The following is a 26,455-nucleotide window of genomic DNA, read 5'->3' on the forward strand; positions in this document are numbered from 1 at the left end:
AAGACTGGTCCCAGTGAGGGAAGAGGAGAGAGGGGCTTCTCAGGGTTGGTCCGTTTGAAATAAAGCCAGGACAAGTAGAAAGCACGCAGGAAGAGGAAGGTGGGGAGAAAGGAGGGAAGCAATCACATGGTCTAGGTGGCCTGTCATGTCTGAGGTGGGGGCAGGTGAGCCTGGAGAGCCTGGCTCTCCTCATCCTCTGATGGAACCCACAGCCTGTGCTGGTTCCAGTGATACCTCCTGCATGTGTGGGCCACGGTTCAGACCAACTGCAGGCAATGACATGGGTACCAGTCTTGTGGATTGGCTTATGCCTGTGCTCTTTGGATGGCTCCAGTGAGTACCCTTGTGAGTAATACCACCCTTGGGCCTGGGCATCTGGGTCCTATTATGGGCTCTATATCTTTGCTGTGTCCAGCTCCTTCTTCTTGACCACACTTGGGATCCCTGGACCCTGGAAAAATGGCCATAACACCGTTTTCTTTCCTTGTTAATTCTACCTGTGTAACATTTCTGCTTCTGTACATGCATGTGTGGAAACCTGACCAACACATAGAACATTGTTTGCCCTGAAAATGAGCCTGTCACAAAGAATTGGTTGGTTGATGGGGTGGGGGGAAGCAAGTGGATGAGAAGGCATCAGTCACTTTCATACTGACAGTCTTACAGAACAATGATGAACAGGGGCCTTGGAAATGCTGTCATCTTGTCAGTATCTCAGGAGTCTGGGAATAAGTATGCTCTTTAGCAAGTAATTTTTTGACTGTCATTATTAGAGGCATGATTTTTTTTTTAAATACTTCAAATTAGAATGCAAGATGGTAGCTGGTAATTTTGAACACTTTGGAAAAGGAAGAGAAAGGAGATAAAATTTTCTTATTGTTCATAGTAATTTTTACACTTGAGTCTGTAAACTTTCCTCTAAATGTGATGCGTCATAGTCTAGTGTTGATTTGATGGTAGAGTTTGGAAGACATTGGCTAGTCCATTTTGCCATAATTTCTTCAATTTTTTTCAAAGACGGTGGATCCAAACGAACTCATGAATAAACTGACGGGTGAGTGTCAGGATATAGGATACACCGATAAAAGATCTAGAACTCGATGATAATCAGTAGCTCTTCCAAATGAGCTACCTTCCAGGTGAATGGCTGTAGGACAGAGCAGTCTCTTATTAAAAATTGTTTTATCTTTTTAAATTAGGAAATAAAAGTCCCATGAAGTTTATTTTTAGTTGTACTCCCAAACTGTTTCCATAAAGTCTGCCGTTAGGGAAGGTTACTCAAAAATGGCCATCTGTACCTGTGGACTGAAGTTGACTACTGTCTTTGACCACATTCTGTGTGAGTTAGTCCCCATGTGCTGTAGCAGTACCCACATTCTTATAATGAAATTCCAAGGAATATCAATAAACTCCAGACGGATTTGGTTATCTTCTCTCCAGTATTTTCTGAGAGGCTAAACTGGACCACCCTGCTAAATGTATTTAATCGCCCTAATCGGTTTTAATATTTTCAGGGTCTGAACGATTGTGGAGGGAGAAACAGATGTTTTGTGATAGCTCTGCATTTTTCAGGAGTTGCTCCTGAAATAATTACAGATCGGGAATCATACGGTCAAAAGTCATCTTCATTTGAGTCAGTTTGGCAAAATAAAGGTGACAGGAAAGCTGTCTCACTTTTGTTTGCTTAATCCTTGCATTTCAAAATTGGGACAGAGATCATGTGAGAATGCCCAGGTGCACAGCTGCTACACTTATTATGTTTCAAATTTTTTACTATTTGCTGAAACATGCATATCCATCTACAGTAATTGAGAGCAACCCATGAATTGTATTCACTTTGTGAAAGTAACAACACGGACTGGAAGAGAATGCAAAAAAAGAACAGTCTAGTTTGGGGTGTCTTCTGCTATTTCAAGAAAAACTTTGAGTACACATAGTGAAAGAATTTTCTAAAAAAATATTTTACAGTTTAATGGGAAAAGGTATGCAGATTAATAACTATGAACAGTAACTATGTGAAAATATAAGGTATATTTAGTAATTTTCAACATAATTATTTAAGAAAAAATGTGTGCTCTGAAAGACAAAAAAACGTTAAGATGTTTATGAAGTCTAAAGAAAATATTTGGCAGGGGAGAAGAAAGAAATATCTTTTCAATGAGGGAAATCAAAGCATAAAGGAAGAAATCATATTGGAATCCCTACCTGTACTCAAGGTAGCTTAGAAAGATTTCCTTCTTTCATGTTTTTAGGAATTCATAGTAAATATGGTCACAATGAATGAACACCTACATCAAACCCATGATTGACTATTCCTATAATTTTAGTTAATAAAGCATATGAGTCAATCTTGGCTCTTTTTATCTCTTAAATCCTATATTCTAACCAATAACCAATCCTGCCACCTTACTTTCATGATCTAGCCAGGATCAACCACCTATCACCACCTCCTTACCTGCCTGGTCCACTGGCCCACTGAACCTAAATTGTTACCTTTACCCCATTACCAGCCTCCCAGCTTCAGTTCCCCAACAGTCTGTTCTCAACACCAGAGTCAGCATGATCTTTAAAAGCATAAATTAGGTCAGTTCACTTCCTAGTTCAAATACTTCCTATGGCCTTTCAGATACTCAGAGTAAACATCAAAGTTCCTGCAGTGACAGGCCATTCTCCTTCTTGCCGGAGCCCTGTTGCTCCACTGAGCTCGTCTTTTGATGCTCAGCCCCTTTCTGGGCTGTAGGCACACTGTCCTTGGGGTGCTCTCTCCCCCCAGAGACATTGAAGATGCTCCTCCCTCACCTGGGGCTCTCCTGACATCTCATCACCTGCCTGCTCCCTCTCAACATCCACTCAGTGAGGACCCCACAATACTTTATTTAGAGCTGAACCCTTGACACTGCGTATCCCTGTTTCCTTTATATCGCCTTCTAACATACTCTATATGTATTTACTTATTTACTTTGTTATCTTTCTCTCTCAACTACAAATGAAGGAATTTTTGTCTGTTTGGTTAACTACCAAATTTCCCAATGCCTTAAAGAGGCATAGGCACATTGTAGGGTATCAGTAAATATCTGATGAATGAATGAAAAATCCAACATATTTACAATTTAGTTTTAGAATCATTTACCTAGATATAATCTCAAAAGTGAATCTTAGTTCTGGATCACCTCTAGTTAACAAAAATTAACTCGAAATAATTAATTAAAATTGGTTCTAATTAATTTTGGCAATCTCTGTAGAGCTAGCCACACTAATCAGTTGAGAGTGGAAAAGAAAACCAGAAATCTGTCTCTCTCATTTACAAATAAAATCATATTTATTAGGAACACTTTTCTGGCTGCCAAAGCTTAGCTTGACCTGGAGTTCATGAACATCTGTCTCCTTCACTCAGTGCTTTCCAATTCATTAAAAATCAAAAAGAAAAGAAATTGAGTCAGTGTTTGCTGTGTTTGCTGTTTTGCATGACAAAGGAAAAAAAAGGATCCTTAAGATTAGTTTTTTTAATATTGTAAACACATCCATATATGCTTTCTCGAGTATCTAGGACAGCTAGAACAAGGGTTTTGTGCTCTGACTTAATCCTGGAGAAGGATAAGTCAAGAGTTGGGACATAAGGAATGATGCCAGGAACTGCTTCTCTCTCTAACTCATAGGATCGACTAAGCACAAGTGATTTCTCAAAACTCATAACTGGGAACCATATTCCCGTTATGCATCTGTTTATAAGCCGGAGCAGGCAAATGAATGTGATCTCTGGTATAAATTTCTTATTAAAAACACAAGTGAGGGACTTCCCCAGTGGTCCAGTGGTTAAGGCTCCGCGCTTCCACAGCAGGGGGCGTGGGTTCGATCCCTGTTCCGGGAACTAAGATCCCGCATGCCGCACGGCGAGCCCCCCCAAAAAAAACACAGACACACAAGTGAGAGATAGAAAAGTGGTTGCATAAAAAGCCAAGACACCCAAAGGGTAAGTAATTAGCCCTTCTTATGGATTTATGGATATTTACATAACCGCACAGTTTAAGGGATGGATGGATGGATGGATGGATGGATGGATGGATGGATAGATAGATAGACAGGCAGACAAAGACAATCTTACTTCTTTAGACACATAAGTACATTTTCAAGTTTTGTGCATAATTAACATGAGATATAGTGCTAAGAGTGTACCATATACCAAAAATAGGATTATTATTTGAATAAATTTTCTAACTCGACCAGAAACAATATAATATAATTACAATACACTTGAAATGAAACGGTAAAGCGGGAGCATTTTAATTGGCAAAGCTATCATGTTGGACTTGTGTGATTAATCTTTTAGAGGAATGGCAAATAGATTTTTAATGAGTTTTAAATGTAAGACTGAGATTGATGGATAGTCCACACTTTATCAAGACTGAGGAGTGAGCAGTATGCAAATACAGAGAAGGGAGGGCACCCATGCAGAGTCCACATGGGACAGAGGCAGTTTCTGGGTAGTTAACTTGGTCGTCCTTTTGCTTGCTTCTTTACACTCTGGTGGTTTATTTGCTGTAAACCAAAGTTAAGAAACACATAGACTGGAATGGTAGCAGCTCATTTCTTTGTTGAATCTGTAATTATTTAAACAAAACACGCTATAATATAAAAGTCAGTTACTTTCCACGACCCCAGTAATGGAATTTATTTCCCATTTATATTTCTAACTTCACTTTTTATTTGAATTCCTTTGCTTCAGTTTTCATGTTGACATTTTTTCTCATTGTAGCCTATTTCAGTATCCAGCTTATCATTCTGAAGAATTTCTTCCGTAAATGCACTTATAATATCCTAAGACTGAAGCCTGTGGCCACAAATGGTGAACAGTGTCCACTGCCACACCAGGAAGTGGGCAATGAAGAACAGGGAAGCCAGAAGAGGCCAAGGCCAGGACTCAGGTTGAGAGGAGAAGCTTTGCAGATATCAGTGCTTTTGATAGATCAAATTCAGACTGAATGCCAGGGATCCAGGCCATGCCTGAAGTGGGAGAGGCAGGTTACCTGAGTCCTCTGGCTGACAAGTCATTAAAAACGAGCCATGAATAGCCTAGACTTTAAAACTAGAACTGTGATCTCTCTAGTCCTCAGCTATTTGCTCTTAGCCAGGAATTATGCCCTCTGTTTGGTCCAAGTGGCCACAACTTGCAGAAGTGTGTTTAGATATCTTTGGATTACAATGAGGAGAGGGGCGTTCATTTGTCAGCAAGGTCAAATTTCAGTGACCCTCTGTGGACGCCTTGAAATCAACCACTATGGTCTGAATGTGTCCCCCCAAAATTCATATGTTGAAATCTTAACCCCCTAATGTGATGGTATTAGGAGGTGGGGCCTTTGGGAGCCACTTAGATCATGAGGATGGGGCCCACAGGAATGGGATTAATGTCTTATAATAGAGACCCCAGAGAGTTTCCTCATCCCTTCTGCCATATGAGGACACAATGAGAAGTCTTTGACCAGAGGAGGTTCCTCACCCGACCATGCTGGCACCTTGATCTCAGACTTGCAGCCTCCAGAGCTGTGAGCAATAAATCTCTGTTGTTTATAAGCCACACTCTGTGGGGTATTTTTGTTAGAGCGGCCCAAATGGACAAAGATACCACCATGGCCTGGTCACTCACCTGGTTACCTCCTGCCCTTGTTTTCCTCTGTCACCTTTTGTTAGGTCAACCCAGACCACAGGACTCAATATACCTGGGTATCAAATAACAGTGTAGCACACTGATAGTAACACCACTCTATTCTTCTGTAAATTTTTAAGCTTCACCAGGGATTTCTGTGGATGCTACATAGCATCTCTCAGAAGCAATGACTCAGTCCTTATTTCTTTCTAATCTAAAATTATTTCTTGGAAGATAGTTTCCCCAAGCCTTGAGTGCAAACATTTGAATTTTTACAAATGTCACTCTAGCTTTTGGATCCTCCATCTGCAGTGGCACCGCCGCCAATGTGCAGACTTTCTTGAAGACCCTGACGGGGAAGACCATCACTCTCGAGGTCGAACCCTCGGATGCAGTAGAAAACGTAAAGGCCAAGATCCAGGACAAGGAAGGAATTCCTCCTGACCAGCAAAGACTGATCTTTGCAGGCAAGCACCTGGAAGATGGACGTACGTTGTCTGACTACAACATTCAGAAGGAGTCCACTCTTCATCTTGTGTTGAGGCTTCGTGGTGGTGCTAAGAAAAGGAAGAAGAAGTCATACACCACTCCCAAGAAGAACAAGCGTAAGAGAAAGAAGGTTAAGCTGGCTGTCCTGAAATACTATAAGGTGGATGAGAATGGCAAAATCAGTCTCCTTCGTTGGGAGTGCCCTTCAAATGAATGTGGTGCTGGAGTTTTTATGGCCAGCCACTTTGACAGACATTGTGGCAAATGTTGTCTGACCTATTGTTTCAACAAACCAGAAGACAAGTAATTGTATATTGGTTAATAAAAGACATGAACTAATGAAAAAAATTTTCACTCTATTGTTTACTCATTTATGAGGCGTGTTGGCTCAACTACGCAAAAATCCATGCCAGCTTTGAAATTCAAGGATTTTATAATACTAGTTCATTGGAGCCAGAACATGCTCTAGATGAGTTAGGTCATCCACATTGAAGGGCAGGGGAACAGACTGCACACTGATCTTGACCCCTTTTCTCTGGGCTTAATCCACCCCTGAGAAAAGCCAGTCACAGAATTCCTGAAGCTAGACTAGCAGAGACATTCTTAGTTCCAATAGCTGAGAGGTTTGTGAGCAATCTCTGACTCTAAGTCTTAGTGGGTCTACTCCCACCTGGCCTGTTTCTCACTCCTTGGGTTTATTTTTACATTTAGCCTCAGGTTCTTATAAAAGGACTGGGTTTGGCCCGACATGGGGACTGTTGTGCCTTCTGCTCTCTGTTTGCATATTTGGCCATGTGCAGATAGGATTTGAAAATGCTTCACTTATTTATTCACACAGTTGATCCAATGAATTTTTATTTAGTGGCACTTTTATTCTACAAATTTCCAGGGCTTGAGATTCAGCAGTAAGCAAAACAAGCAAAGTTTCTGCCTTCATGAAGTTCACGCCTAGTGAGGGGAGAAAGAAAATTGAAGAACTATAAAGAACAATGAAGGAGAACAAGGGGGAAAAGAGTGAAGGGAAGGGTGCTATGGTGAAATGATGCTTGAGCAGAGAACCCTACAGGAAGAAGAGAGGGAGGAAGCTGTGTCCCAGGGTAAAGTACTAGGAGTAGCAAGTGCAAAGGCCCTGAGGTATTTACAGGAGACCAGCATGGCTGGAATGAGGCCAGATTTAGGAACAGATAGAGAAATGCAGCAGGGCCACTTCTGGGGGTAGAACATTAATCAATTAATGAGGGTGGCATAGTAGAGAACAGTGGAAAGGTACATTTCGGGTTCTCATGCACATATTTCTCAATATGAAAATATGAGTGAAATCTAGTGTCTCAACTTTTAAGCTCTTCTGATGTAAGTTAAATTCAGAAATTTGCTGGGCAGGACTTCCCTGTGGCACAGTGGTTAAGAATCCGCCTGCCAGTGCAGGCGACACAAGTTTGATCCCTGGTCCGGGAGGATCCCACATGCCGCAGAGCAACTAAGTCTGTGCGCCACAACTACTGAGCCTGTGCTCTAGAGCCTGTGAGCCACAACTACTGAGCCCACGTGCCACAGCTACTGAAGCCCATGCACCTAGAGGCCGTGCTCCGCAACAAGAGAAGCCACCACAATGAGAAGCCCGCGCACCACAATGAAGTGTAGCCCCCGCTCACCTCAACTAGAGGAAGCCCATGTGCAGCAACGAAGACCCAACACGGCCAAAAATAAATAAATAAATACATTTATTTTAAAAAAAGAGAGAGAAGAAATTGGCTGGGCAATTAAGGAAACAGATGACAAATATTAAACATAAATTTATTCTCTGCATTTTTCCACTGAATTTCTTCCTTAGGTCATCTGTTTTCTGTTCCTTCTTAGATTATTGTTTTCTGAGACAGCCCTATGACGAGTGAGATGAGAAGCTTTCAGCAGGCTATTAGTGAGGAATACCAGAGTCTCACCTATGTTGGAGGCACCCTCTGACTATTGTAGAATGAACTTTTGAGGGCAGAATGTACTGGAAGCAAGACCATTAAATCTTTTGTCAAAAGGGCATGAGAGCTCTGTCCATTCCAGTTGGATGATCTTGTCAAAATGATGCATAAATATTATTGTTTGAGAAAGGTTCAGCTTCCTCAAAATTCAAAGTGTAAACTTTGCAATATTGCAACATCATTTGATCAGATTGCTTCAGTTATTAACCGTCATACCCTTTGTTGGTACACAGACCACAAGGTTTGTGAGAGGTGAGGAGAAGAATGTAGAGTCTGATTTCATCTGAAGGTACTTGCAACATGATATGGACCTAAATGTATATGTAAAATCATAAAATATTAAGCACAAATACAATATTGACTGAACACACTCTGGCAGGTGTACACATGACTCCTTCCACATGGGTTAGAAATTATATTAGAATAGTTTTATCGTTATTGTCATTTGTTTTGAAGTTTTAAATGAAAGTATATTTCAATATCTTTATGCAAGTTTGAGGATTCATGGTCTGTGGAGAAGAAGTGCTTTCCTTGCCTAGTGGAGAAATAAAAGAATTATCTGGAAACATTTTCCATTCTGAGATCAGATACCTCAGTTAGCAATGTGTGCTGATGAAGTACGTGAAGGTCGGGCAGCTTTAAGTCTATCACTTTATTTGTTGTTTTTCTTCTTGGCTTTTAAAAAGTGCAAAAAAGATGTATATCATTCTTTTTCAATCTATTGTAGTTAATAAGACAAAGCAAAACCTTCCATCACCTACTGCCAAGTAGAACTTAAGGCGCAGTTTTCATATTTACGACACTACTTGTTTTTCTAAATTGGCAAATATAAGACTGTTTCCAGAGATAAGATTTCAGTGAAAACCTAGGACTCTGGCCTCATATTTGGAAGACAGAGTTCTTTTTATCACCAACAGTGTTGTTGTACTCTAAGTAGTTTAAGCTTTTTTTTAAATTAATTTTTATTGGAGTAGAGTTGATTTACGATGTTGTGTTAGTTTCAGGTGTACAGCAAAATGAATCCGTTATACATATACATATATCCACTCTTCTTTAGATTCTTTTCCCATATAGGTCATTACAGAGTATTGAGTAGAGTTCCTTGTGCTATACAGCAGGTTCTTATCTATTTTATATACAGTAGTGTGTATATGTCAGTCCCAATCTCCCAGTTTATCCCCCCTCCCTTCCCCCTTGGTGACCATAAGTTTGTTTTCTGCATCTGTGACTCTATTTCTGTTTTGTAAATAAGTTCATTTGTACCATTTTTTTTAGATTCCACATATAAGCTATATCATATGATATTTGTTAAATAGTTTAAGCTTTTGAACTCTGTAAACCGAAGAGTAAAATAACAATAATAAAAGCAAAACTTGCAATATCTCCTTTATCTGTGTCAAGCCGTCTGCTAAGCACTTTCCATGCATTGTCTCATTTAACTTTTACCTTCTTTTTTCCTTTGAGTCAGACCAGCACTATAATCTCTACTATATAGGTGAACAAAGTGAGATGGCAGAGTTCAGGGGGTTATCCCCTAGTATTTGCATGGAGAGCTAGTTTTTGGAATCAAGGAACCCAGTGTTTTTCTCTTATACACGTGAATCACTAAATCCAAACCATCTCTGCAAAAGTGAACTTCCTAGAACTGTGTACTCTGGTAACTTTTTCTAACATGGTCTTGTATCTTGTCCTTTATTTTCTCCACGGTAAAAATCTCACATCTGATCTCCTAGATTGGGGTGAAGATAAGATGAACATAGAATAAATAAAAGTTAGGAACAGGAGGACCAGGCTGCAACACAGTTAAGCTTACTGGTTTGCAATAGGAGTTCTAAGAAACTTCAATATGTGAATGTGCCTTAGGAGTCTCCAAGGTACAAAGTCAAGTCAGGGAACAGCTATTACTGTGGTCCCCTTCTCCCAGACAGAGAAATAATGAACTGGAGACGAAGATTTGCTTGCTCTCTGATTCACTTCCCAGTCTTTTGACCCATTCTGCTCAGATACTGTTTTCTTGAAGGGAATTTCACATTCACACATTCACCTGGAATTCCCCAGCCATCAGGCTTGTGTGAAAATGTGCTTTAGGACAACTCATCCCTGCCTATGTTTCCTGGGCTCACGGTGTTCCCAGTTTTCTCATGTTACTCAGAATCCAGCAGCCTATCTGGACTTTGCTCCCATCCCTGTATCTGTAAACCCCATCATTTGTACTTCTTTCCATGCACCTGTGTCTTCCATGCATCTATGTTGGTCTAGGAACCACTCTCTCATGGAATTTAGCCAGCGGGTTTCCATTCCTTCACAGTCACAATTCTCAGGGATTTCCCCCAGTATACACATTGGTGAAGACTGGAGAGAAAGAGGGGGTCAAAGGTTGAAGGGCTTAAAAAGATGCTATTTATTCAGCACTAACTAAATGCCAGATTGTTTGGCTCTTTACATGTATTATTAACTCTTTTAATCTTATCAACTTTTTTAGGACCATGACACTAAAACTTGCCCAGCTAGTAAACTGTAGAACTGGAATAGGGTTGAAGTCCAGGGGTCAGATTCCAGAGCCCATGAAAGTAACACTGTGCTGTTTTTTTGTTTTTGTTTTTTTTGTTGTTTAGGTTTTTTTTTGTTTTTTTGTGGTATGTGGGCCTCTCACTGTTGTGGCCTCTCCCGTTGCGGAGCACAGGCTCCGGACGCGTAGGTTCGGTGGCCATGGCTCACGGGCCCAGCCGCTCCGCGGCATGTGGGATCTTCCTGGACCGGGGCACGAACCCACGTCCCCTGCATCGGCAGGCGGACTCTCACCACTGCGCCACCAGGGAAACCCCACTGTACTGTTTTGCCTCTCATCAGGTAACATGATTAAGTTTCTAGGGGGTTACAGTCAGGGAGATGACAGTGGATTCCAGGGGTGGCTGAACTGGTGGGAAGCAGATGTCTCAGCAGTGGAGACAGGCAAGGAGCTGAAGGGCCGTGTTTTGGCGTTTTGGAGTCATCCAAAATGATGGCAAGAATCTGCTCTAAGGGAGGCTATGAAAGCATATCCTGGCATGAATTGAGAGGTGACCAAAACAGTCCACATCTGGGGAATAATCAAGCATGACCCTTAGGAGCTGAAGATACATTTCCTCTTCTTTACCAATGATGAATCGATGAGTATTCCAATTTCTTAAGGAGATAAAGTGGAAAGAATGTCAACTGTGGAGTCATAAGTCCTGGTGCCACCACCGACTAGCTCTGTGACCTTGAACAAATGATGTCACCTCTTTTGATCTTAAAAATGTGGATAATACTATAAAGGGTGTCACATGAATTAACGTGATGACATGTCAATTGTCGTGCAAATAAAATGTGGTGAATTAATATTGCTTCTCCATGGTGGAGCTGATATATATAGCAATTCTGCTTCTAAAACATTTTACGTTTTGAGATTATCTGTACAAAATAGCTCCTAGACCTTTACTCTGGATAATATTTGGGGCAAAAATAATTTATGATAAAATTTTTAATTAACAGAACATATTGAAGTGTGCCTTCCCAGGTATTAGGACTGAAATGTAGAAACATGCAACTAAATGCATGAGCAGAATTTTCTCTACTCCCGTGTGATACAGCTCTCTCCTGGGTCACAGCACCTGTGTCTAGCCACTGATGTGAGACCATAAATCTGTGTATAACTTCCTGTTACTATAAATACAATATCACGTAAAATTGGAGGGTTTCCCTAAAATGAGTCTCTTTTCCATGCTCACCACACCCTATTTTGCACAGCAAACATGCAGAGCAAGACTGTTTTTACAAGTGGGTAGAACCGACACAGTCTCTTAGATTCAGGGAGGAAAACCAAACAAAATCCTTCTTCCCCTGGGGCACATCAAGAAGTAGCAGAACCCATTAAAATCTATTGCCTAGATGATTGAATTAGATTCTAAATGAATGGTGGTAATAAGTGCACATTTGGCCAAGTGGATAAAGACAGAAATATAATTTGTAGTCTTGTGGGTGCTGTGCTGTGCAAAGACTAATTCATAACAGTGGATAAAAGTTCCATTGTCTTTAATTGTATTCATTTAGTAGCATTAATTCTCGTGGCATAGGAAAGGTTTCTTTCTTTTTCTTTTTTTTTCCTAAATAAATAAATAGATTCCCATTGCCAATAGGGAAGATTTATGCTGACAGAATCTAATAGCCTAAGTCATCTTGTGTTGTTTCTCAAAGGCGCTTGAGCAAGCAGTCTTGGTTTGGATGGAAAGCAAAATGCTAAACTCCTATTATATATGATGACTTTAATTCTGAGCCAAACAAACATTCCTTGATAAGCATTTGTTACCCTTATTTAAAGTAAAAAAGTCATCTTTTCTCATGCCCTTACTTTCTCTCCTGTTGGAAATGTATGACCACTTCTTGAATGACAAAATGATTGATTTTTAAACCAACACATCCAAAACTGAAAGGTAAAGAGGAGGAAGGAAGAGGGAATGATTCCCACAGAACTTTCTAAGCGGTCTCTGGAAGAGACTTTTAAAGGTCACCTCTTGCCATTTAATTTGAAATTTCCAATGGATACTTGGAATTTTAAATCAAGAAATCTCACCATGAGACAGTAGGGGTGAGCCGCCTCTGTGTCACACATTGTTGTTCATACAAATATACGTGGTTTGGATAAATTATTTGCACTATAACAGTAGGAGGATCATGGTCATAACGTGTATACCCTGCAGTAAAGTGACCTGGAAAAAATTAGAAGGGGGTCCAGAAAAAAGTGTTATTATCCTACCTGGCAAAACCAACAGGGTTCTTTACACCGTGCTTTGCCTTGGAAGCAGGGAAGATAATACTGAGTATCTCTTCCTTCTCTTCTGCAACAGAATAAAAGCACCTTTTAAAAGTTACATCAATTCCATGTATCAGTCCTACACTTGGACTTCTTTACTACCAGTGTTTGAATAGTGTACAGAACCTGGTGCCATGCATTCTTCCTAAGTCTACCGAGAAAAACAACAAAAGCCAGAAATTCTTCCCTACCTTGTCCAGCTTAGACCTGGAAAACGTTAATTACTTCCATCTTCAATGTCATGATGCAAAAGGGGAGTTAAATTATTTGCCAGTATTCAGTTTCCTAATCCTCAGAAAAGTTATCTTATTTGTAAGAAAGAATCCAAAAAAGTACTCTTCTCAGAAAAACCACTTTCTATCATAGATACTCTATTATATCTTAAGGTTGCATAGCATGGAGAAATCATAAGATTCCTCTAAACAAAAATTATATTTGATTTGAATATAAATAAAATTGATTTAGAACCTAGGAAAAACAAAATAAATATCACGCTAATCACATTTGTTTTTCTTCTACCAGTTGTATTGAAATATAATTGACATACAGCACAGTACAAGTCTAAGGTGTCCAGCATAATGATTTAAATTACATACATCATGAAATGATTATCACGATAAATTCAGTGACCATCCATCATCCCATAGGGAAATGAGATTAAAAAGTAGAAATAACATTTGTGTATGTGATGAGAACTCTTAGGGTTTGCTCTCTTAACAACTTCCATGTATACCACACAGCTGTGTTAATTATATTTATCATGTTGCACGATACATCCCCAGTACTCGTTTATCTTATAACTGGAAGTTTGTAGCACCTTCTGACTGCCTTCATCCAGTTAGTCCTTCCTCCGCCTCCGCCTCTGGTAACCACAAATCTGGTCTCTTTCTGTGAGTTTGTGTGTATGGTTGTTTGTTTTTGAAGTATAATTGATCTACAGCGGCAGGTCAATTTTTTTTCTATACATTTCAAAATGATCACCAATGATCTTGATATGGCATCACAAAGATATTACTTAGTTATTGACTACATTCTACACACTGTGCATTTCATACCCAATGACTCATTTATTTTGCAGCTGGAAGTTCGTACCTCTTAATTACTACCCTCACCCCTTCCTTCCTTCCTTCCTTCCTTCCTTCCTTCCTCTTTCTTTCTTTCCTTTCTTTCTCTCTTTCTTTCTTTCTATATTTATTTTTTTATTAAATTTTTATAAGTAGAGTCCTAATATAATCAAGGAAATGTTACAGAGAATACAAGACAACCCATATGGAGAGAATCAAATTAAATACTTTGCTATTTAATAGTTCACCCTGTGGCTCATTTTAAATATGTTAAAGCTTATAAAATGTTAATGTTGATAAGGTAAATTTTTATTGATAACAGTACTCCATAAGAGAATGAGTCTCAATTCTCCATAAATCAGTCCTGTTTATTATTTATTTATTTATTTATTTATTTGGCTGCGTCGGATCTTAGTTGTGGCACGTGGGACCTTTCGTTGCGGCGCATGGGCTTCTCTCTCTAGTTGTGGCGCCTGGGTTCCAAGAGTGTGGGTTCTGTAGTTTACAGCATGCGACCTCTCTAGTTGAGGCACAAGAGCTCAGTAGTTGTGGTGCATGGGCTTAGTTGCCCTGCAGCATGTGGGGTCCTAGTTCCCCGACCAGGGATCGAACCCGCGTCCTCTGCATTGGAAGACGGATTCTTTACCACTGGACCACCAGGGAAGTCCCAGTCCTGTTTATTTTTAAAAAGTTACTTGTCATCAAATTTTAAATGACTTTCAAACACAGTAATATAAATTTAACAAAAAAGAACAATCTTCAAAAGGAAGAGTACAAGTATGCATGGAAAGAATAAAAAGAGAATCATGTTATATCTTTACCTAATGAAAAACGAAATGCTTAAATTGCATAAATGCGATTTTGAATTTGTTTTTTAATGAGATGTTTGTTTGTTTGTGGGGAGGGCTACATCACAGCTGGTAATCCTGGGTTATATATTCTTTCAGTATACTAGAACTAAGAATATTGCGTAGATGGAAAACTCTCCCTATTTGTCATAAATAATTCTGAGTCTTGTCCTTTTGCTTCCAACTCCATATGATTTACATTAAGCAATGACAAATTTTCCAGCGATTAAAGCATTGCAGGACAATAGGAAAGAGATTGTGATTAGGTCTCAATAAATCTATAAGTGACCTAGTTTCACAGTCTCTCCAAAGAGAGCTAAAATATTTTGCAGGATCATTGGGACAGCTTATAGTGGCTGGTGATTTCACTCTTGATAACATGGTTTTTAGTGTTAGAAGTCAGCCTCTGATATTAGCTCTCACCGACATGTACCCATTAACTTAGGATGGTGGTGAAGATTTATTGATACAGTAGTTGTGTCTGTTATAAGTAAGAAGCAGGGTTTTAGGAGAGAGGTGTAGTGTTTTGAAGTTGCTGTAGTGTTTTGAAGTTGCTGTAGTGTTTTGAAGTAGAAGTTTTGAAGTTGCTGAGATCTAAGCCAGCTTCATTTGTCACCTTCTAACTCTATGGCCTTTGGCAAGTCACTTCAGTTCCCAACCCTGTGAAATGGAGGTGATGCCACTTGCTTTTCTGGGTAGTTGACAGAGTCTCAGTTGTATATGTAAAGAACCTGAAACAGGCAGGGACTCATCACTGGTAGCTGTTGATGAGTAGGATAGAAGATTTTTCTCCAGAAATTTCTTTCTTCAACCTAAAGTTGATCAGTGTAATATAATTACATTATGATGGATTTCAAACATATGCATTTCAAACAAATGTTGCACATAGTCTGCAAACCACAAAATTCTTCAAACTTTCACTCAAATGAAGTATTTCAAAGGAAGTTTGAGTTTCCTGTCTCAGCTTTTTTTTCTTCCTGAAAACAGCCAATATTGTAGAAATTATTGGATACAGGTCAAAATGCTCATTGGTGTAACAGGCTACAGAGAACAGATAGAATTAATAGAATCTTGAATAACTACACGTCACTCAGCATCTAGCTGTATTTTGCTTTTTTAAAAAAATATGGAGCAGACGTTGTCAGATAATGGCATCCATTACTGAACCCCAAAGCAAAGTCTTTAGAAGTTTCAGCAGAGAGAGTTGTAAAAAGTGAATTTTCTGTGAGAAAAGAGCAGCTTTCCAAGAATTTCCCAGCTCCTCCCTAAACATCAGTGTTTCCAGTCACATATATATATATGTATATATATATATATATATATATATATATATTTGGAATTCTGCAGTAAAATTGTATGACCTAAAATACTTGCATTTCTGAAAAACTTGAGACTTCCCAGCATTTTAAAAAGGTTTAAATTAGTTTTTGGGTTTTGAAATTTTTTTTAGAAAAAGCATAAAATTTTATCATTATTTGGGGGTATATTTTTCCATAGCAACTCAATTTCCCTTTGTGGAACATGAAATGCATTTCTGTTTACCAGTGTATTCTCTTCATTAATTCAGAGACTTGCCATAAACTACATCAGCCATAATAGTTGAAAGACTAGGATAAAAAAGGCAAACACTGAATTCCATTTGCTCTTTTTATTGATGTCCTATAGCCTGGCTTTCCATCCTCTCTGTGCCAGCATTGGGTTCTTAGCCCAGAGGGACGTAATAGTTCTTAACCACGCAAACATGTAACATCATTAAAATAAGCTAATCTATTATTTTTAAAGTTTCTTCCTGAGGATGCTTAGCCATAGAATTTACAGTTATGCCCGGGATTATCCTTGTAATTACCATAGAAATTATCACTATAGGGGCAAACAACAGAAAAGCAATCTTTGGAATGCTCTGGTTGCCAGTTGTACTTATTTGGGTATAAATAACTAAAGGATAATGCTAAGTAGAAGGATATGCCATTACATTTTTTTTTTAATGAAAGAATGTATTATTCACATGTATTGTTTAATTTGAAAAAGTCCTGATCGGTTTTCTGTTACAGATTTAAAATAGGCATATTATAGGATTTAGGCAAACATATGAGATCTTTACTACGTGAATAATATCAGTAAAAATAAGTTGAAAAAGTCTTTCATAATAAATAATGTGCCATTAAAATTTAGTATTGCAGCCTGATGCTATTGTAATATTACCATTCTTAAGATAATTGTGATAGAAAATTTTCAAAAAATGCAAGGCTTGTGTGTGTCATTGGTATACACAGTTGGGGGAGAAGAATTTTGCTGTACTTGATATGCTTCTAAATCCCCTGGTTCTAGCTATGACTCTGCAACCAAAGTAGGGTGAGCTTAGGGAAATATATAATGCCTCAGTTGTTGGAAAAAATGGGGTGCGAGAGGATGGACATGTCCCAAGTCTTGAGTGAGTCCCTGGGCCGGGCTTCCAAGTGAGCGTCCTTGGCTTCATGCAGGAAAGAATTCAAGGGTGAGCCCTAGTGAAGTGAAAGCAGGTTTATTTAGAGAGATACACACCCCACAAACAGAGTGTGGGCCATCTGAGAAGGCAAGAGCAGGCCCCAAAGTGTAGAGGTGGTACATTTTTATGGGAATTGAGCCACCACCCACTTTTTGACCTTTTATGGTGGGCCTTGGAACTGTCGTGGCGCCTGTGGGTGTGTCATTTAGATGCTAATGTATTATACTGAGTATGTAATAAGGCTCAAGGTCTCCTGGAAGTCAAGTCTTCCAGCATCTTGGGCCTAGTTGGTTCTAACCAGTTTATGTCATATCCTGTTCTTAATGGTTGTGCTCTGCCCCCTTCTTTCCTGTCTCACCTCCAACCTTCAACTCTTACGTTAAGTATGGCTTTTCTATTAGCTGAGCTACAAAGCCTTTTTTTGGGGCATCCAGGTTAAAAGCTTATATACTACTTAAGACTGTGATTATTACCCCAAAGGTATATTTCTAATTCAGAAATGGATAGGTATCGTAAGTATAAGCCTAATCTGCATTACAAGTGACTCTGGTCCTAAAGTTAATATTTTTGTCCTTTTTAAAAAGTTTCTATAAGCCTCAGAAATTTTGCAACATTAAACTACTCCTTTGTATTAAAGACTGCTCCTATATTTCCTTCTTATGTCTACCCTATATGTTAACTTATAACAATGAGAATAGTGTATTAAAAGAGACACGGGGGCTTCCCTGGTGGCGCAGTGGTTGAGAGTCCGCCTGCCGATGCAGGGGACACGGGTTCGTGCCCCGGTCCGGGAAGATCCCACATGCCGCGGAGTGGCTGGCCCGTGAGCCATGGCCGCTGAGCCTGTGCGTCTGGAGCCTGTGCTCCGCAACGGGAGAGGCCACAACAGTGAGAGGCCCGCGTACCGCAAAAAAAAAAAAAAAAAAAAAAGAGGCACCGGACATTTGAAATGGGAATAAGGAATTATTAGTATTATTAATAAAGAAAGAGCACTTACAAATAACAATAAAAAAATAACAAAAATTCTAGTGGAAAAGTGTGCAAAGGATATGACATAAAATTACCAAGAAAAAAGTAACTCTTTACAAGATAAATAAAAATGAAGACAAGGTTTTAAAATATCAGAGAAACCAAAATTAAAAGAATTGTTAATGGTCTAATATTTGTGACCCCCTCCAAGATTCGTAGATTGAAATCCTAACCCCCAATGTGATAGTTTGGGGTGTTAGATCATGAAAGGGGAGGCTTCATGAATGAGACGACTGCCTTAATAAAAGGGACCCCAGAGAGCTCTCCAGCCCTTTCTCTGCCATGTGAGGATATAAGAAAACAGCTCTGCAACCAGAAGAGAGTCTGCACCAGAAGCAGATCATGCTGGCACCCTGATCTCAGGTTTCCAGCTTCTACAACTGTAAAAAATAAATTTCTGTTGTTTATACGGCACCTAGTCTCTGATATTCTGTTTTAATAGTCCAAACACACTAAGACTAGAAGATATACTACTTTTACCTACAAAATTGAGAAATACATGTTCTGAAATACCCAGTGCTAGCTTGGATGCAGGATACCCATAAACTACAGGCAGGGCGAGAATATAGGTCTCAATTTTTTTAAGTGGCAATATGTTTGCCATCCTTAAAAATTATTTCAGGGCTTCCCTGGTGGCGCGGTGGTTGGGAGTCCGCCTGCCGATGCGGGGGACGCGGGTTCGTGCCCCGGTCCGGGAGGATCCCGCATGCCGCGGAGCGGCTGGGCCCGTGAGCCATGGCCGCTGAGCCTGCGCGTCCGGAGCCTGTGCTCTGCAGCGGGAGGGGCCACAACGGTGAGGGGCCCGCGTGCCGCAGGGGGAAAAAAAAAAGAATATGCATAAAAGTTTAGATATAATTTAATAAGAAAAATACAAAACTAACCCTCAATATAAGGTGAATAGTTAAAAAAAATCACAGTGCATCTACTGGTTAGAGCGTTATTAAGCCATTACTTTTTAATGAGGTGATATAGGGAAAAAATTGACAATAATATTGAGGGACAATATCACATATGCCAATAATACACTCATAAAAAACAGGATACCTCTGGTTAAGTTGTGTTAGTATAAATTTTATATTTCTCTCTCTTAGCTGTGGAATATGGTTAATTTTTATATTAAATATAAATTTACTATTTCTGAAACTTCAACAATAGCATATATTGACCTGATAAGCTGAAAAAAGGAGACAGTCTGGACACAATTCACTCTTTAATATTGGTAAATTATTGAACTCATTTTCTTGTTCAGAATTATGAACTTGAATAAAAGGCTATTTTGGAACATATTTTTAGGTTTAAAATCCATGTCTTTCCAGAAACTCATGTTTTGTCTTGAACCTTTGATAGGACAAGGCCCTTTGAAGAAGCCAGCTGTGAGCTGGGCATTAGTGGTGCAAACCTGGAGACGTGCTGGCTTCCCTCCCTAGTACTAACATGTTGGACCATTGGATGTGATAATTGACAATACAGCTCTCTCCAGTGCCGTTAGTCATTCTTAGGAGCTTGAAGTTCTACCCACTGACACCATCACTGGAGACATGAATGTTCCATTGCAGAGTCCTAGAAATTGTTAGGATGACATGCAGAGTAACATCTTCTGTAGATTTTATGATAAAATTTACCAGTAACAGCTTTGACTGATCCAGATTTGACAAGTATGGTGGCCCAAGGGTAGAATCTTCTGAGCGAAATTTACAGTATATATTATAGACATGGAAGAAGTAACCCATTTTATAAAAATGATATGTAGTCAAGATCTGCAGAAGGCAAGGAGTGTGGGCATGAGATGTGTGAGTCAGTGGAGACAAACCATGTCTTTCCTAAGAGCTAAGTCTGGGAAGGGCTTTTCCATCACTCAGCTTATGATAATTCTGTAAAAAGAAGGGCTCTTTCCAAATCTCTCAGAATAAAACTATAGCACATCATGCTTTCAGGCAACTGTAAAGGTGGAGAATTCCTTGGACTAACATTATATTCATTGGATCCAGCAAAAGCTATCTTATATTCAGTCAACATTTATTCAGTGTCTGTGTGCCAGACGGGGTAGATATTGGGGATACAGCAGTGAATGAGATAGAAACTATCTTCACTCTCAAGGAAAGTATATTCTAGTGAATGATACAGATAGTAGGTGACTGAGCAATAAATAACATAATTTCATATTACACTAAGGGACATCTAAAAAATAATAATATCAGTTAGGATGCTTTCAGCTGCAGGTAACAGAGAACCCAACTAGCACAACCAATTAATTTAGTATCTCACTTCTCTTGAAGTGACAGTCTGGATTGGTTGTGACTCAGTGGAGTCATTAGGGACCAGAGAATTTCAGAGTCTGCTTTTCTGTGTACCATGTTGTCTATATCCTGTGAATGCACAACCTCTACCTCCATTTCATAGTCCTCAGGTGGCTCCTGGCCTCTATAAGGCCACCTGTTGTTTGTCCATGTTCGAGGGGAGAGACCAGCTTCTTGATGAACAGCTGATCTAAATCTTGTTGGCATCACAATGGCCAATAACAAAGTGGGTTTTGGCTGCAGTATTGTAGCTACATGTGCTCATTGTCAAAGCCTAAAGACGCTGAGTTTTCCATCCATTCACTATTCATTTGAAACAGTTGATCAATTAATTTGCCTTCAAATACAGGGACAGTGAAATGCTCATGAGACAAAAGCTTAGCTTTCTCTTATAGACAATCATGTTATATATCTATCAATAACCTTAACATAAACGCATTTTTATAACAGCATTGAAAACATTTATTTGACCTCATAATGAGCCAGAACAGTGAATTGTTTGTGTATTTTTAAACTTATTTTATTGAAGTATAGTTGATTTACAGTGTTGTGTTAGTTTCTGGTGTACAGCAAAGTGATTCAGTTATATATATGTACATATATATATATATACACACACATATATATATATAGTTATTCACATTCTTTTCCATTATGGTTTATTAAAAAATATTGAATATTGTTCCCTCTGCTATACAGTAGCACTTTGTTGTTTATCCATTCTATATACAATAGTTTGTGTCTGCTAGTCCCAAACTTCCAATCTACCCCTCCCTCACCCCCCTCCCCTTGGCAACCACAACCCTGTTCTCTATGTCTGTGAGTCTGTTTCTGTTTCATAGATAAGTTCCTTTTTGTCATATTTTATATTCCACCTGTAAGTGATATCATATAGTATTTGTCTTTCTCTTTATGAATTGTTTGTGTTTTGATTAGAATTAACTTTAAGTGAAAAGTTTAGATACCTAGACTATTGTGTTTTTCTTTTTCATTCTTTGGGCTTTATTAGAATCAGAGCCCAGGCACTTCCCTGGTGGCACAGTGGTTAAGAATCCACCTGCCAATGCAGGGAATACAGGTTCGAGCCCTGGTCCAGGAAGATCCCACATGCCACGGACCACCTAAGCCTGTGTGCCACAACTACTGAGCCTGTGCTCTAGAGCCTGCAAGCCACAACTACTGAGCCCGTGTGCCACAGCAACTGAAGCCCACACACCTAGAGCCCGTGCTCCGCAGCAAGAGAAGCCACCGCAGTGAGAAGCCCGTGCACTGCAACGAAGAGTAGCCCCTGCTCACTGCAACTAGAGAAAGCCCCCGTGCAACAATGAAGACTCAACACAGCCAAAAATAAATAAATAAATAAATTTATTTTTTTTAAAAAAGAATCAGAGCCCAAATTCTAGGATTAAAAATTATATATTAGATAAGAATGGGTGGGTAAGCATTTTCTACCTTTCAAAGGCACTTGAGTAAAATAAAAACTTTAAAAATTTTAAATTAGACCCTTTTACTTGCATTCTTATAGTAGCACTTGTAAAACTAAAACCTGATTCTTTTCTTGTTTGTTAAAATACAAAACAAAGCAAAATCAAACACACTAATAAGACATTAATACAGCAAGCAAATCTAACCTCTCTGAAGGTTTTGAAATATCCTGATAATATTCTGTTTTGTTTTTTTCTTGGCTCCTGGGTAAGGACGCATGTATCCCACCTATCACCTACGGATTAAAAAAAAAAATAACTAAAATTTTAAATAAATTTAATAAGCCTAGCACAAAAGTCCATAAACTCAGTGTTCAAATTGATGATATTCTAGATCACATATCAAACGTTTTTAGAGTTATATATTATTGTTGGCTGTTTTAAACCATTTGGTTTGAACAATGTCAATAGCAGTAACAACTGGATGGCATGGCTAATCTTAAATGCACACAGCTAGGATAAAATTACAGTTTTGTGATTCCACACAGGGAATCCATCACCTTTTTCCCACCATTCAGAAGATTTTGCCTCTCTCTCCTTCTCTTGCTTCCCAGAACAATTGCTCATTGTTTTATTTGGGGGCCAGTCTCACCTCCCAATTTCTACAACCTCATCCTTAGGAAATTGAATATGGTACAGTTGTAGATATCAGACCATCTCTAATCAGCTCATTAGTTAATATAAATAACTAGTATATCAGTCAGTCAAGATTCACGGGATGAAATCACAAGCATTTTTACTTAGTTCCCATTATCCCTTTAAAATGTATTCTGTGGGAAAACTTGTTCCTAGCCCCATGGTTTTCAGGCAGCCCTTGACAGCCAAGTGGTTGTTAAAATATCAACACACTGCTATATGGGTTGATAACAGCCATCTGCCTTGAATAAACCTCACCCATCCACTGCCAGCCAATGACAGGGCACCCTGACTTCTCCCCTGTAACCCGCTCTCCCCAAATTCCCCATATCTCAGCAGCTTAAAAGCACAACAAAGGGCCCCCAAGACTCTGCTCCAACATCGCTGGTACCTATTCTTAGTGACTGGTGCCCATGCCATACTGGTTGTTAACTATTTTGAATATTTGGTTAATAAATATTTTTTAAAGTTACTTTAATTTTTAAAACAGAGCTGCAGTATGGTACTTAGAATACCTACTCCTGTATAATAGTCAAAGCTTCCAGTTTCATTCAAAGTTACAGCTCTTCAGTCTCCCTCCAGGAAAGGTGTCCTACAGGGTTTTCTTCCGGCTACTTGGGAAGGGAATGATGAACCCCTTGCGAGGGGCACGTGTGCATGTTTGTGTATGTAGGTAGGTGTGTAGGTGTGTGTATGATTATGGTGGGGAAATAGGGAGGAAAGGACCCCAGAGAGTTGAGAGGTGCAGGAAGGTCTTGCACCACTGGCACTGGTCTCAGCTGGCTTCTTAACATCAGCATCCCCAGCACCACCCTCTCTGAAGAGCTCTCACCTGCAGTTGCCTTGTTGCAGACGATGTGCTCTCCTGCAGACTTTCTGCTCTCTCTGTGGAGGTCTGCCCGTCAAGGTGCCCCTCATCCCCAACTCACTGTCTGGTAACCCACATCAGGTCCACGGAATCCACATCCCTTTCCCACCCCTCTCTCTTGTGCAGCATGCATCCTATGTAGCCACCTGTCCTTCAGACCGTCCCTCAGCAGCCAGACAGCCTATCTCTTGCCCTTGTTAGCTTTTCCAGTTCAGACTTAGAATATGAGTCCCTTGTGTCCCCACAAATAGTCACCGCAGGCTTGAAGGCACACAGGAACGTCTGCCTAAAGGACGGTGAGCATGGCCGGTGGTACACTGGCCCCATAAATCTTCTTCCTGTGGCTCACCTCACCCCTACCCACGTAGGGGTGGCCAGAGGATGTCACGTGACTGCTTTTAACCTGTGGGGCTAGGAAATCCCAACCCTCCCCTGCATCTGGGAGGAGACCAGAATTTTTGTCAGCATCACTGATTAGTACAAGTCAGGGAGCCGGATTCACTGAAAATTTGCGTCTAAGTTTGCATCTCATTTGGTATCTGATCCATGCTGTCTTATGTCTGTGCCCAAACTTCCATTTAAGTACTCTGTTGCATTTACATTTAATGGTTGAGAAATAATGCATTGCACACTGACACTGTATTTTAGAAAATTGGTTTTCGTGTTATTATTTATAGAATTCACTGCCTGACCCAAAAAAACATCTCCTTGCCTTGTAGAGCATTTGCTTTCCCATTTTCAACTCTGTCACCCAGCACTTGTGCCTCATCAGCTCTATGATTGATTGTTTTGCCCAAGTTCCCTCCCTCTGACCTCACGGCCCCTACAAATGGGCCTGCATTAATATTGATTTTTTTCTGTTGGTTCCCTGGGGTTCAGTCTTACTGTTTGGGTATCTTAGCATATTTTGGTCCTAGGCGTGGGTGCAGAAAAGCATACAGAGCCTGGCATTGTGGCACCTAGGAGAAGCCTCTTTGCTCTTGGGCCCCCAACTCTCACAGACTTAAGGGAAAGGGAGGTACAGCCTGCCATTTAGTTCTGGTTCTGACGTGTTGAAGTCCTAACCCCAGAAACGGCACGTGACCTTATTTGGAAATAGGGTCTTTGCAGATGTAATCAAGTTATGATGAAGTCATACTGGATTAAGGTGGGCCATACCCCAACGTGACTGGTGTATTTATGAGAAGAGGGCAATCTGGACGCAGAGACACACACGGGAGAGTGCGACGGGTGGAAGAAATGGGAGTGATGCCTTTGCAAGCCAAAGAATGCCAAGGATTGCCAGCAACCACCAGAAACTAGAAGAGAAAAGAAAGGATCCCCTCTAGAATATTCCAAGAGAACATGGTCCTTCCAACACGTTGACTTCATACTTCCAGCCTCCAGAACTCGAGAAAATAAATTTCTGTTGTCATAAAGCCACCCAGTTGTTGATAGTTCGTTACGTCAGCCCTAGGAAACTAAGAGAGTTCCCTCTTGGCTTTCTGTGGCAAGCAGACCCTCACACCCACTTGGGGTTGAATAGGTCTTCTCTACCCTAAGCAGACCTCTGCTTGTCAGTTCTTCCTATATTTGGACACCCCATCCATGCCCCTGAGTACTCCCGCATCCACAGAACCTCAGTGCAGCTCAGGGCTCTACCCACACTCGATTGTCCACAGCCCCCAAGCGGCCCCCAGAACAGGAGAGGATAAGAACCAGGGTCCTACAAACTCCTACAAACCACCAAGTTCCCAGAACTGGTCAGTTATTTATAATTACTGTTTCAAATACATGGACTCGTTCCATCTTATACTCCTGATTTTCCCATTGCTCTTAGCATAGCCACTGGTGCCTTAGAGGAAGTGAATTGAATACTTTTGGGGCATTTTAGAGAATTGCTTTGTCTATATGAGGATCCACAGTTCTCTCCTGTTTTTCACTTGAGTCATTTAAGGCAATGGTAGGAAAAGTCATATTTTTGTGAACACTTTTCAGTGTATTAGGTTCTAAAGAAGAGAAAATGCTTTGTCTGTTTTCTACATAATCCCAAAAGTTGTTAGGTGATACTATTTCTCCAGTAACCTAGTGATTTATGCAGGACACATATCACTTCCACAGTGTATTAGACCAGTTGTTGAGTTGTCCGTTGCTTACTTCTAAGTGTCTTAATTCTCCTGAATTCTGGCAGTAAGTCAATGTTAGTGTAGATCCTTTAGCTTTTTCTAGTTACTGTTAATGAACTGAGTTAAGCAAAGCCAATATTCTGCACTACTGATGGAGAGTAATTAATCACTTTATTTATCTATATGTGTAGATCATGCCATTGCTAAGCACCCAATAAACAGTTGGTGTCAGTGTGGAATAAATAGATTAAGTGGAAGGAAACTAATGTTTATCCAATGCATACTTTTTGTTAAGCCTACCCATTAAGGTTGATATTATAATGCTTTCTTGGAAAAGAAACCTGAAACTCAACAGTGTTTAAAAATCTTTCTCAAGTTTATGCTGTTGAGAAATCACAGATTGAATTTGAACCTGATTTTCTGTGATTCCCAAATGAAAAATGTTTCCTTTGTTGTCCAACTGTCTCATTCTCATTATTTAGAGTGCTGGTAAATGGTCACATTTGGTTTAGTTTTTCTTAGGGTTAGCAGTATATAACTTAAGGGAATGTAAGGACAAGTAAAAAAACAGATCATCAAAATAGAGAGGAAGATAAAGATAAAAATTTGGAAGAGAATTTCTAAGTAGGGAATTTAAGTTAATCTGTATCTATCTGCATGTGTGTGTATATTATATATATTGAATAATATAAAATAATAATAATT

General features: G+C 39.7%; 2 protein-coding genes across 7 annotated transcripts in view; both read left to right on the top strand.

Annotated features, from left to right (window-relative positions):
• Window positions 1-6,478, top strand: part of LOC105748220 (ubiquitin-40S ribosomal protein S27a-like) — a 52,132-nt gene extending 45,654 nt beyond the window's left edge. The window contains exon 2 of the mRNA XM_033436688.2: window positions 5,932-6,478. Coding sequence (XP_033292579.2) covers window positions 5,932-6,437 — 506 coding nt within the window. The 3' untranslated portion in view covers window positions 6,438-6,478. The remainder of the gene's footprint in view (window positions 1-5,931) is intronic.
• The window catches only part of CTNND2 (catenin delta 2), a 947,506-nt gene that overhangs the window by 440,358 nt on the left and 480,693 nt on the right, over window positions 1-26,455 (top strand). The gene's annotated exons all lie outside the window — the stretch shown is intronic.

This window comes from Orcinus orca, chromosome 3 (genome assembly GCF_937001465.1).
Source record: "Orcinus orca chromosome 3, mOrcOrc1.1, whole genome shotgun sequence".
In the NCBI taxonomy this organism is placed as follows: Eukaryota; Metazoa; Chordata; class Mammalia; order Artiodactyla; family Delphinidae; genus Orcinus; species Orcinus orca.